At 42.6% G+C, this 12,301-nt stretch overlaps 1 protein-coding gene across 1 annotated transcript in view; it reads left to right on the top strand.

Moving 5' to 3' along the window:
• Positions 1-1,945: 1,945 nt before the first annotated feature.
• The window catches only part of WDFY2 (WD repeat and FYVE domain containing 2), a 181,658-nt gene continuing 171,302 nt past the window's right edge, over positions 1,946-12,301 (top strand). The window contains exon 1 of the mRNA XM_007471685.1: positions 1,946-2,262. Within this exon, the coding sequence (XP_007471747.1) occupies positions 2,126-2,262 (137 nt within the window). The 5' untranslated portion in view covers positions 1,946-2,125. The remainder of the gene's footprint in view (positions 2,263-12,301) is intronic.

Genomic DNA, 12,301 nt, shown 5'->3' with positions numbered 1-12,301 from the left:
TGGGTTCAAGAGAAGAAATAGAGAAAGCAGTTAGGCTACCATGGTAGTAGAGGCCAGAGATTATGGTGACTTGGACTGGGGTGGAGATGATATAAATGGGAAAATTCAAGCTATACTTTGGAGGTGGTGGAGCTGATAGGACTTCTAAATGGTCTGGATAGAATTGTAAAGGAAAGGAGAAGGGTCAAGGATTACTCCTAGAAAGTTAGTTTTGAACAACTGGGTGAATGATGCAGTAGATTTAAAGATACTATTTGGGAATGTTTGGAACACCTATTAAACAGTTAAGTGACAAAGTGGAGTAGCTTTAGACACATGAGCCTGGAGTTAGAAATGTGGTCAGGGTAGAGATTATTATGGGAGTCAGGAGCTTATGGATGGTATTTAAAACCACTGTGGCAGGCTGAATAATGTCCCCCTGAATATGTCCATGTCCTAATTCCTGGAATCTTAAAGAACCTACTGTGTATGAAGGCACTTAAAATCTGTCACTTGTAAGCCTCACAACAACCCAAGGTAGGTGTTATTATCCTCCACTTGGCAGATGGGGAACTGGAGGCTCAGAGAAGTGGAAAGCCCTGTTTTGCACTGTGCTTTGAGACAGGTCCAGCTTACCTACCGTCTCGGCTGCCCAAAAACCTGCCTTATAAAATGCATTTCTACCCGGCCTGTCCCATTCTTTGTCTAGCTCTGGCATATTATTTTTCTCACCTTCAGAGCCCTTGCCAGCCCAATTACACCACAGAGACCATGACCACTCCTCAGCTAGCTTCTTAACTGTGGAAGGGCTTAGTGGGATTATCACATAACCAACTACTCCGCATGACAGGCCCTTTGCCAGGCACCTAACATGCATTCACGAATCACAGATTATTCTATCCATCGTCTCTGGAGCAATCTAGAAAGGAAGGATTACTGGGGAATGGGAAGAAGTGAGGAGCAGGGGCGCCTGAGTTCAAGTCTGGGGGTGCTACAGCCCTAACTTGAAGCTAAAGTAATCCTGGTCTAGTAACTTAACCATCTAAGAAAACGAGGAGGTTAACACTACAGATCATCTCTAACCTCTATCAAGCATGCTTGCATGACAGCTTTTCTTCTTTCCCCACTCCTGGAGCTCCACTATTATGTGCAGTGGCAGGGCCGTAGCGACTGTCTGCTCCGCAATGGCTGCCCTTAGAGGCCAGACCCAGCCGTGACTCGGCCAATCGCCCGGGAGGCCGCGGAGCCCCTCGGGCCAGGAGCGGTGAGAAGTGGGCGATAGGTCATTTCAGGACAAGGAAGCGAAGCCTCTGAAAAACTACAACTCCCAGAAGCCCATGGGGGTGCCAATCGGAGGCCTGTGGCTGGTGCGTGTTGGGAGCTGTAAACCACGCTTCATTGCAAGGCCGCGCCGGACAGGTAACTCGAGCGCATGCCCAGTCACGTCCCCACTAGCTCAGCTTCTTTCCTTCCGGCGGGTTACTTCTCTTTCCGGCCTCGCCCAGGCGCGCTTTTCCCCGCCCCACCACCGCCCCCTTTTCAGGGATTTCGGAGTGGGCGGGGCCACTGGCAAGCGCGTTCCCAGGAATGTGTACGCGCGCGTTCACGGGAGATTAAAGGGGGAGGGGACTAAATACTGGGTGTGGAAGGTGGCGAGGAGGCCGCGGATCATGGAAGGCGCATGCGTTCTAGAGGCGGTGCCGCGCGGCTTCGGGAATAGCGGAGGGGCGGGGTGGAAATAGGCTCGTGGTCTGACGCATGCGCATTGGGCCGCCAGCTCCCCGCCTCCTTTTTCAGTTTCCCCTCCTCCTCCACCACCCTTCCGGTAGTGCAGCCGCCCTGGCGCCCACCAGCGGCCACCCCCTGCGGCAGGCTCCGCCCCCTCCGGCCCCGCCCCCCGGCTCTCCGCCCCCTCCTCCGGTGGTGTTGCCGGGTTGCAGCGCCGGTCGTGGAGGTTTCGGTGCTCGAAACCGGGAGCGCGGAGTCGTTCCCGGGAGCGCCGGCCAGGCTATGATCGCGGGTCCCCGGCGGCCCGCTCCGGCCAACAAGAGTCCCTGTCTCAGCTTGTGCCCGTGCCCGAGCGGTCTCCTCAGCTCGACCCCGCGGCGCAGTTGGCGGCGGCGCCCGCAGTGCGCCCTCTCCTCCGATGGCGGCAGAGATCCAGCCCAAGCCGCTGACCCGCAAGCCGATCCTGCTGCAGCGGGTCGAGGGGTCTCAGGAGGTGGTGAATATGGCCGTGATCGTGCCCAAGGAGGAGGGCGTCATCAGTGTCTCGGAGGACAGGTACGAACCGCTGCCCCTCGGCCGCGAGGAGGGGCGGGACGGGCCGGCGGTCCCAGAGCCCGCTTCAGGGGCTGTGCCTCCACGTCGGCGCGAGTGTAGAGCGCTCTCCCAAGTTGTTATTATAATGCGCATCCTGGTGCTGCCGGTGTCCAGCTGCGCGTGGCCGCCTCTGCGTGGCTCCGGAAAGCGGAGCCCGGACAGCGGCGTTCTGTCTGGCCTTGCCCGGGTGGCGCCTGCCGGGGCCAGGGTGGCCCTTGGACTAACGGTGCACCGGCCACTGGACCTTGGTCCAGCTTCGAGGACAGGAAGGGGAGAGGGTGGAGCTGCCCGGTCCTGCAGGTGTGTGCGTGGGGAGGATGCTCCAAGCCGCTTCTGTGACATAACTAAGGGGTTTTGAGAACTCTGGTATAGTTGTTAAGGCTCCAGACCCAGGAAAGCAAATGCCACTCCCTTCTCCCAGACATTCCCACCGAATCCAGATCTCCCAGACATCTTACACTGAATTCAACGAATATTGCAAGTTGTGAAGAGTATTAGGGCTTCCGCCCAGGAGAGGTGACTTCTCTGCTTTGCCCTCCTTGTCTCTTCAAGCTCAAGGGGAAGCTCCTAGAACTTTCAAGGGACCACTGCTGCAAATAGCTCTTGAGCTCCTTCCCTTTGCTTGCTTCCTTTCTTTTTGCCTAATTTTGCTTAATTTGCCGAAGTAAAACTAGTTGTTCTGCCTTTAGTATTCTCCCTTGTTTTTCAGACAGTGCGTTTTTTGCTTTAACTTAGTGTCCTTTAATGCAGAAATTATGCAGATGAAGCTAATTTCCAGAGGAATGAAGCTTGAATATAGTAGTTATGGTTTTGATCTGGAATTGTTGCTTTTATAATATCAACTAGTATTCTAAAAAATGTCACATTATAGAGGTATATGTCAAGGAGCTTTTAACCTTAAAATAGTAGTTACCTTTTCTTAATGTAAGCTTAAATTATGCTGAGGTAGAGAATATTTTTTTCTTGGTGACTTGTAAAATTTCAGGCAAAGGTAAAGCAACAAAGTGTTCATACTGTCTTTATAGTCATTTCAGTGCTTTGCATACAATGTGGCTTCAAAAAATATGCCTGATAGGTCTATTCATATCATAGGTTCTTCAGTATAACTAGGATGACTATATTAATGACATATTTTTGTCTACATCATACTCCATACAAATGGCCAAATGGTGCCTGATTCACTTCCTGTGCAGATTCAAGGGAAAACATTGTAAACATACATCAATGGCAAGCAGTCTGCCAAAAACAGAAGAAATTCATGGCTGCAGTGGAATACATGGATGTAGAAACCATTTGAAATTCATGAAGAAGGCTTATGAGTGTTTAACTTTTCCACGGAGGCAAAATTCTACAAAAGAGATTGCTTCTGGACCTAGAAATTCTTTGTCACAGAATCGTGGTTTAAAAAGAATATATTGATAGACATCACTTTCTCTGTCTGTAACTACTGGAGATGAAACTGCTCAACCGAACTGCGGTAGGAAATTCATAAGTAAGTTTGTTGAATCAAGTAAGAGAGGCAGAAAGGTAGTTAAACCTAAGCTCCTTTAATAATTAGTTTTGAAACTTTTTGCTTTGGTTGATGCTTTGGGAGTAGAGGTTAGTTTTCATAGTTTTTTTGTTTTTTTGTTTTTTTCCTAAGTGTTCAAAGGGCTCTTAGAGGTTACTTGCTGTAACGGCTTCATTTTACAGATGAGAAAATTAGGCCAGAGAATTTACCTGCCCAAATTCATGTAGCTAGTGGCGGAGCCGGGCCTGGCTCCTGTCTTCTGACTTCCGTTTCACTGTGTTTATCCTGAAGGAAACAGCTTTAGTCCGGGTGCATTTCAGAGTATTTGGAGAAGCTGAAGTCGCGTATATGACAGAGAGTGAAGATAAGTTTCATTTGATTATGGGACAACATAAATGCAATGTTTAGCTATTTATTAAGCTTAATTTTCACTTTCCCAGTTTACAGTGTAAGTAACAGAAGATATTTTATTATGCAGTTGCTGTTAAATAAGTAAGGCTAGGATTTATTCTTTATATATATTTTTATTATTACTCAAGTTGACCAGTCTGTGTTTCTGTAGGTCATATAGTCACATGTGACAAGAACTTTGTTATTTAGAGCTCAGTTTCGATTATGATTTCCATTAAAAGAGAACTGATCTGTATTCTTGCTTTTCAAAATCCAGTGTCACTGTCAGTTGACATAATGATACAGATATGAAGAGAGAATATTGATTTTCATCAAAACCTACCAAGCCATTTCCATCAACCACTTAAGTTAGAAACTAGTAGTTTTTATTCCTGAACTGTAAGGTTAAGCCACAAAATATTGTCCCATTCCTGAATGGCAGTGTCCCGTAAGTTCTTTTGAAACCTTGGTTTTCCTTTTTGACCTCTGATTCCCAATAGCCTTTGAAAACGCTTAACATTTTCCATCTGTAACAGTGTTATAGGTACTTGTTATCCATTTATCTTCTTCTCCATGAATTCCCTAAGATGCTATGTGTGTCTTACTCATTGTAATATCTGTAGGGCCTCTTATGGTGGCTGGCACACAGTAGGCCCTCAATAAACATTTGTTGTGCTGGTGACTGGTCTTTTTCTTGTTCCTGAAAGCACAGCATCTTAACTGTTGTAGACATTTCATTGATATTTGTTTGAATGAACTTTATGACAACCTGCGAAAGTTCTGTTGGACAAATGTACGGAAAAGGATTGGACTGGATGGCCTTTAAAAGTGCCTTAAAACTTTGAAAGTCAATGCCTTGCTTCATTCATTCCATCAACAAACATTTGAGTCCCTACTGTGTTCCAAGCACACGTGTACACTTCATTGGTGAAAATGACAAGGTCCTTTCAAGATACTCACAATTTATTGCGGGGGGGCAGATTTTAGAAGAAAATAAAACCACAAACTCTAAGATTTAATATTGAAAAGAGAATTTTTAGATGGGGAAGAGTAGCTGGATTCCACAGCCATTGTTGTTCCCTAAATTTTACTTACCTTTGGAGGATTCTTTCACTTGGACTACCATTTTCACCCTTTGGCTGCCGTTAGTCGTGGGCTGGTGATAATCTAATCTTCAGGCCCAAGAATGGTAAAAACTCTTACCCTCAGTTCATCTGAGCACAGTTAAGACAGCCTGGAACTTTACTGGATACGAAGGGAGAAAATATAAGGAAATAGAAGAAATATAAAAACGAGAGTTCCCTGGTGGTCTAGTGGTTAGTGCTTAGGACTTGGCACTTTCACTGCCATGGCCTGGGTTCAGTCCCTGGTTGGGGAACTCCCGTAAGCCTCACCTCACAGCCAAAAAAAAGAAAAGGAAGAAGAAATATAAAAACGGTCTGACTTACAAGTATAGATTTCTGGTGCTATCATAAAATGAAATTTGTTCTCAGAACTCACTGTCCTTATCTGAGTCTGTCTTTGCTTTGGTTGTAGCCGGATTCTGTCTCCAAAGGATATGCCCAACTTTGGTACATTGGGTTCCTCATTTCCCTGCTTCTGTCTGGACTGTCTCTTCTGAGTGACTGCCATTCCTTGCTTAGGAGTTTCCTCACAGACATCTTGGCTCTATTTTGGTCAATATCGATCTCTAGCCTGCAGCTTACCAGGTTAGCTGGTAAGCCACCTGCAGCTCCCTTGTCCAGTGGCAGCCTCTTCAGGTGTTGAAAGCCAGAAGAGACTGCACCAGGTGGGAGCCAGCCCTGTCCAGACGTTTTAACTTTGTAAGTTCTTTATATGCATATCTTAACACAAGTCAGCAATCTTAGCATTCATACAGAGAGTTTCTCTAGGTAATTACTGTTAGACAGTTATAGGAAATTGTTCCTTCACCGGGAGTAAAAGGGGGTCAGATTTTTATCTCATATAAGGAGATGTGTTGAAGACGGGTACAGACACCATCCACTGGGGTCATCGAAGCATCTCCTCTGCTTGCGGTGGTTAGAGAAGAGACCAAGGAGCTCTCTTCCAGGTGGGTCTTGCGGGATGAGTAGAAGTTCATGTGAGAAAGCTAGGGTGTTGGAAGGGGCATTCTAGCTACAGGGGGAAGAGAAAACTCCTGGGGCACTGAGAAGCACTGGAACGAACTGCTTAAGAATGCACTCAGGAGCCATGCAGCTTGAATTCAGAACTCAGCTCTGAGTGTCACACTTGGAGGAATCTGGAAAATTGGTGTCTCCACAGGAGTAATTGTGATAGCGAACATTCCCAAAACCTCTGAGTGCAAGAATTTGGAATTCTTGGGAGATAAAAAGAGCTGAGGGTGTGTTGGCAGGGTGTTGTGGAGGAGACCATGGGGAGGGGCCTACAGGGGAGAGGATAATGGGGAGGGACTGCTTTTTCGTTTTTGGCCGCGCCTTGCAGCTTACCGTTTCTTAGTTCCCTGACCAGGGATTGAACTCGTGCCCCCTGCGGTGGAAGCACAGAGTCTTAACCACTGGACCGCCAGGGAAGTCCCGGGGAGGGACTGTGGAGAACTGCCACCTTATATTCTGACTTCATTCGGGACCAATTTAGGCAACATTGTTCTCTGTGTTCTCTGTAGGCCCTAAGGGCACATAGGACCATGCAGTGGGTAATAGGAGGTCCCATTTTTGTCTCAATATATGGTCTGACCTCCAGTGCCTAGCACAGAGGAGGCAGCCCATATATATATGTTCATTGAATGGATTAAGCAATGGCTGATCTATCAGCTGTTTGGAATGGAATGGGCCTGAGGAGGTTGTGAGTTTCTTAGAGCAAAGGTTTAAGTTGAACCTGAGAGAAGCTTAGCTCCTTACTTTGGGCCAGGGTAGTGTTACAACAAGGGATAGGAGTGGGAAGCGGTTGGAATGAGAGAGTGGTTTGGGTTTTTAAAAATCTTTAAGGCCTTTTTTCCCCAACTCTGATTTTTTTTGTTTTTTGGAATATTTATTTATTCATTTTGGCTGCACCGGGTCTTAGTTGCGGCACGTGGGATCTTCATTGCGGCAGGTTTTAGTTGTGGCATGTGGGATCTTTTTCAGTTGCGGCAAGTGGGCTTCTTAGTTGTGGCATGCAGGTGGGATCTAGTTCCCCAACCAGGGATTGAACCTGGGTCCCCTCCTGCATTGGGAGCATGGAGTCTTACCCACTGGACCACCAGGGAGGTCCCTTTTCCCAACTCTGAACCACTCTAAGAGTCACTACTTGACTATTTCTTCTTCTTTTTTTTTTTATTGGAGTAATAATTTTTATTGGAGTATGGTTGATTTACAATGTTCTGTTAGTTTCTGCTGTACAGCAAAGTGAATCAGTTATACATATACATATATCCACTCTTTTTTAGATTCTTTTCCCATATAGGTCATTACAGAGTATTGAGTAGAGTTCTCTGTGCTATACAGTAAGTTCTCATTAGTTATCTCTTTTAATATATATAGTAATGTGTATATATCAATCCCAGTCTCCCAGTTTATCCCTCCCCTTCCCCTTGGTAACCATAAGTTTGTTTTCTATGTCTGTGATTCTGTTTCTGTTTTGTAAATAGGTTCATTTATGACTATTTCTTGAAAAGATATGTTAAAATATCATTTATAAATCCTCATTTAGTTCCACTAAATACTTAGACCTTGGATCAGTTCAGTTGAGCTCATGGAGTTTTATGTACCATGCATTTTATAACACTTGCATCAAAACATTTTTTAAATGCAAATCAAAGTTTTTCCCAATGTGCAAGCATAGTTCTGAAAGTTGAGGACTTCCTAGAGTGATGGCGTGAGGTCTCTGAAGTTGACAAAGTTAGAAGCCATCTGAACTATTTTTTGAGTGTGTCAAGTCTCTATTTAATGGCATAAAATTAATAAACTTTCAACTATGCACTAGAGATTCATCACTTGGAAGTAGTAATTGCTGGTTTCAAGGTTCCAAAATGGGAATTTGCCCCATATGATTTTGAAAATTAGACCTTTACCCTGAATTCAGAGCATGAGGCAGGCTTCATGTCAGCAAATCTGTCTGGAAACAGGCTGCCTCTGGGTCTCTAAAGGTCAGAATGCAAATTGACTTTTTAAGAAAAAAATCACTATGGGAAAGCTGTTTAAGGAGGTTCGCTAGAGGGGCTTAGCTTCTAGTGACCCCAAAGCTCCTGAGGGTTCTGAATTTCCTACTTAATTTACATAGTTAAACCAGACTCTATCCAGGACCTCAAAGATCTGAATCAGGATACATTCATCTGGATATTGCAAGATAATGGAAAATGTTTGACGCTCCTAAAGTGAGTGACTCTCAGATTTTGAAATCCTGAGCAGCTATCTTGTATCTCAAGTGTTGCTAAACTTACTTTGAAAAAGAAAAATAGGTAAAAAACCATAGGGCAGTAGTAGCCATAAGAGACTTCAGAGGGTTGATCTTTTTCCAAGCAAACAAAATCAAAACTTTAAAAATGGAAATACTATTTTTTCCTTGCACAGCATCTTTCCCTGGCTCTGTTTTCAGTTTGAATTTGCCTTTGAGAGGGAAAGATTTTATGTTTGTTGCCGAGAGCCGTCCGGATGTCCTTACAAAGTAACAGCTTTGGGGAAATTAAAACAGCACCATTTAGAAATCAATAAGTAAATGGTGCTTTAAGACAAAATAAGTAGTGATCTCTTGATATCTGTAACACTAAACTAAGTTATATTCAGTGTATACGTACCATCAAGCCAAGCTTTTTTTCTCAATTACAGTATCAGAATGGAAGGAATTCAAAAGCAGGCAGCACTCGTTTATTTTTATGTGAATAGGTCTCCCAAGGAGAGTGCCACAATTAACCTAGAAATTCCCTAATGCAGAAAAAATAACGTCCCTCCTGCAACTTCAGTAAGCAGTCTCATTAACTTTTTTTTTTTTTTTTTTTAAAGGGCCGGGGTCCTTCCCATCCAAATGCTTTATTTAGTCATTAGTCTGAAAAATTGATTCAGAGATGTAAGTAACAAGACCAAAAGAGAAAAAAAGTCATCCTACTTGTCTCTTGGCAGGGAGTGCTGCTTTGTGCTCTCATGTGCCTTTCATTTAAGGAATCTTGGAAAAGAACTGGACTGGGAGTCTGTTCTCCACTCAACCCTGCATTGACCTTGGGCATTGGGCATTTCGTTGCTGTAAACCTCAGTTTCTCCATCTGGCAGAGGAGAGCCTAGGATTTCCTAGCTGTGACTCTGACACTGTGATGTACCCACATAAGGACTAGATAAGTGTAAAGTCTCTGCAGACCCATCATCCTACACCTGGAGCCGAAGAAAGTGTGCAGAGGGGGCAAAAAAGTAGCATGCGCTCTGTGAGGTGATGTAAAACGATGCCTTTGGATAGCAGCGGTTCTTTATTCCTGGATGAAATATTAAAGAGCCGTTTGTTTTGTATTGGTGCCTAACACCTAGTTGAACTGGGTTCACTACATTCTTATTTCCAGATAAATCCTTTAGTTTCAAACACTAAGCAGTTTAGCTCTGGGTGGTTTTCTGGGCCTTAAGTCAGGGCCTGGATTGTCTAGAGGAATGCTTTTGAAACTTTTTTGACCATAAATCATAGTAAGAAATATATTTAGCATTTGCTACCCAAGACTCATGTACACTGACACAAAGCACACATGTGTAACTGAAACGGAAGTTTTATTAAATGGTATCCTTTTAATGTGACATGCATACTGATATTTTCTGTTTTGTTGTAGCCTTCATAAAATCCTAGCTGTAACTCATGCAAATGATTTCATGACCCGTAATGGGTTGAAAACCACAGTTTTGAAATACAGTGCCTTAGAGAAGCCGTTGAAGTTTTGTATCCTCTTTCTCTCTCTATGTAGTTTTGGTTTTCTAGGAGATTTAAATACAGTTCAACTCAGGGACCTGTACCCACCAGCCTACCCCACCCCTGGCCTGTCTTGCTTTTCTGAATTTCCATGGATTAGAGAATTGGCCTAGTCTCATTGGAAGCCTTGGTGTCAGAAGATAACTGTTCTAAGCCCTTTCAGCCCAGAGCCGGAGAGAGTTCAGAAGAAACCAGGAGTGCAGCAAAAACAGCTGTTTATGTGGCTGCATTTTGACTTCCTGTGATGTGTTCATTTATTACTGAGTTAGGACTCAGAAATGATACATCTCATCTAAGTTATGAATGTCAGGTGCTAGCCTCTCTATATGACTGTGCTTTTCTTTTTAGCTGGGTGGATTTACCTATAATGTGGAGCTATTTGGGGATTTTATGTATTTTCTATGTTATTAAATTTTTAATCTCAGTTTCTAAGGATCAGTTTATATTTTAAGTAATCATAATCCCTCTGGAGTACGTTTACATTTTAAATAAAGGTAATATAACCATAATAAAGAAGAATTGCTCATGAATCTCTTAGCACAATGACTGTTTGTATTTTATGTATTTCCTTCTAGCAGTTTTTTTAATGCAACTTTCAGAAATATGACTGTAATCATACACTTCAGTGTTCTTGCTGCCACTAAAAATTGTGCCACCAGCTACCTAGTCTTTAATTATCATTTTAAGTGGCTGTATATTTTTCTTTTCCTTCAGTATTCACTCATATTTATTTAAAGCTTGTACTATATGAATTTGGCCCTGGAACTCCCATCGTTAATAAGATATCCTGCGCTCAAGGTACTGGTAATCTATTGGGTACAGCATCATCATTTATCTATCACCTACTGTTGGCTATTTATTTTCACTTTTGTAAATGTTATGATGAACAACATGGTTGTGCATATAGGTTTGTTTGTTTGTTTGTTTCCAGATTTTGGATTATATCTTTAGGAAAAACTGTAAGAAGATTGCTTTCCAAAAGTCTTGTGCCACTTTATAATATTTACAGCGACATATGAAGTATTCGTTTTGCCACATCTGAACAGCCATGGATATTATCATTTACAATTTTTTTGAGGGGAGAGGGATAAATTGGGAGATGGGGATTGACATATACACACTACTATATATAAAATAGATAACTAATAAGAACCTACTGTATAGCACAGGGAACTCTACTTATATAGTTTTCACAAAATAGCCCTATGAATCATACATAGGTTCAGTTTCTTCTACTGAGGAAATAGACCCAAGAGACTCTCACAAATTGTGGGAGCACATTTTAAAAGGGTGTACTGTGTCAATCCCAATCTCCCAATTCATCCCACCCTCCTTCCCCTCTTGGTAACCATAAATTTGTTTCCTACATCTGTAATATATAAAATAGATAACTCATGAGAACCTACTGTATAGCACATGGAACTCTACTTAGTGCTCTGTGGTGACCTAAATGGGAAGGAAATATAAAAAAAAGTGGCTATATGTATATGTATAACTGATTCACTTTGCTGTACAGAAGAAACTAACACAACATTGTAAATCAACTCCAATAAAAATTAATAAAAACTAAATTTTTTTCTTGATAATTTGTAGTACTTCATTGATGTTTAGTTTGTATGTTTTGTCTGACTTGTGAATTTTTTTCTGTTTGCTTGTTTACTTGTTATTTTTTCCTTTTGTGAATTGTCTGTTCCTGTCCTCTGTTTCTCCATTGAAGTCTCCTGGTTCTTCTGAACGATATTTTGTAAATATATATTCTATAAATATAGTAAGGATATTAACCGTGTGTCTCTTATGTATCCAGATATGTCTTATACTCCATGGTTTGCCTTTTTACTTTTTATATAGAAAATGTTTACTATTTAGTTTAACCATCTATCCTTTTTTATAATTGAAATTTCTTCCATCATTCCTAATTTTTAAAAGTAATTATTTACCCAGAGATTCATTGAATATTCATTTTTCTTTCATCCTAGTTATATAATTTGGTAAAAAAATAACTTTTTGATTTATTTTGAAATGTATTTCATTGGAAGGTGTAAATTGAGGAATGTAATGATTTTTCTAAAAGTTGCTGTTATTCAGCATCATTTATTTATTTATTTATTTATTTATTTATTTATTTATTTATTTATTGCGGTACGCGGGCCTCTCACTGTTGCAGCCTCTCCCGTTGCGGAGCACAGGCTCCGGATGCGCAGG

The sequence above is a fragment of the Lipotes vexillifer genome, unplaced genomic scaffold (genome assembly GCF_000442215.2).
Source record: "Lipotes vexillifer unplaced genomic scaffold, Lipotes_vexillifer_v1.1 scaffold470, whole genome shotgun sequence".
Lineage (NCBI taxonomy): Eukaryota > Metazoa > Chordata > Mammalia > Artiodactyla > Lipotidae > Lipotes > Lipotes vexillifer.
Note: the sequence above shows the minus strand (reverse complement) of the source record. Positions and strands in the feature narration are given on the sequence as shown.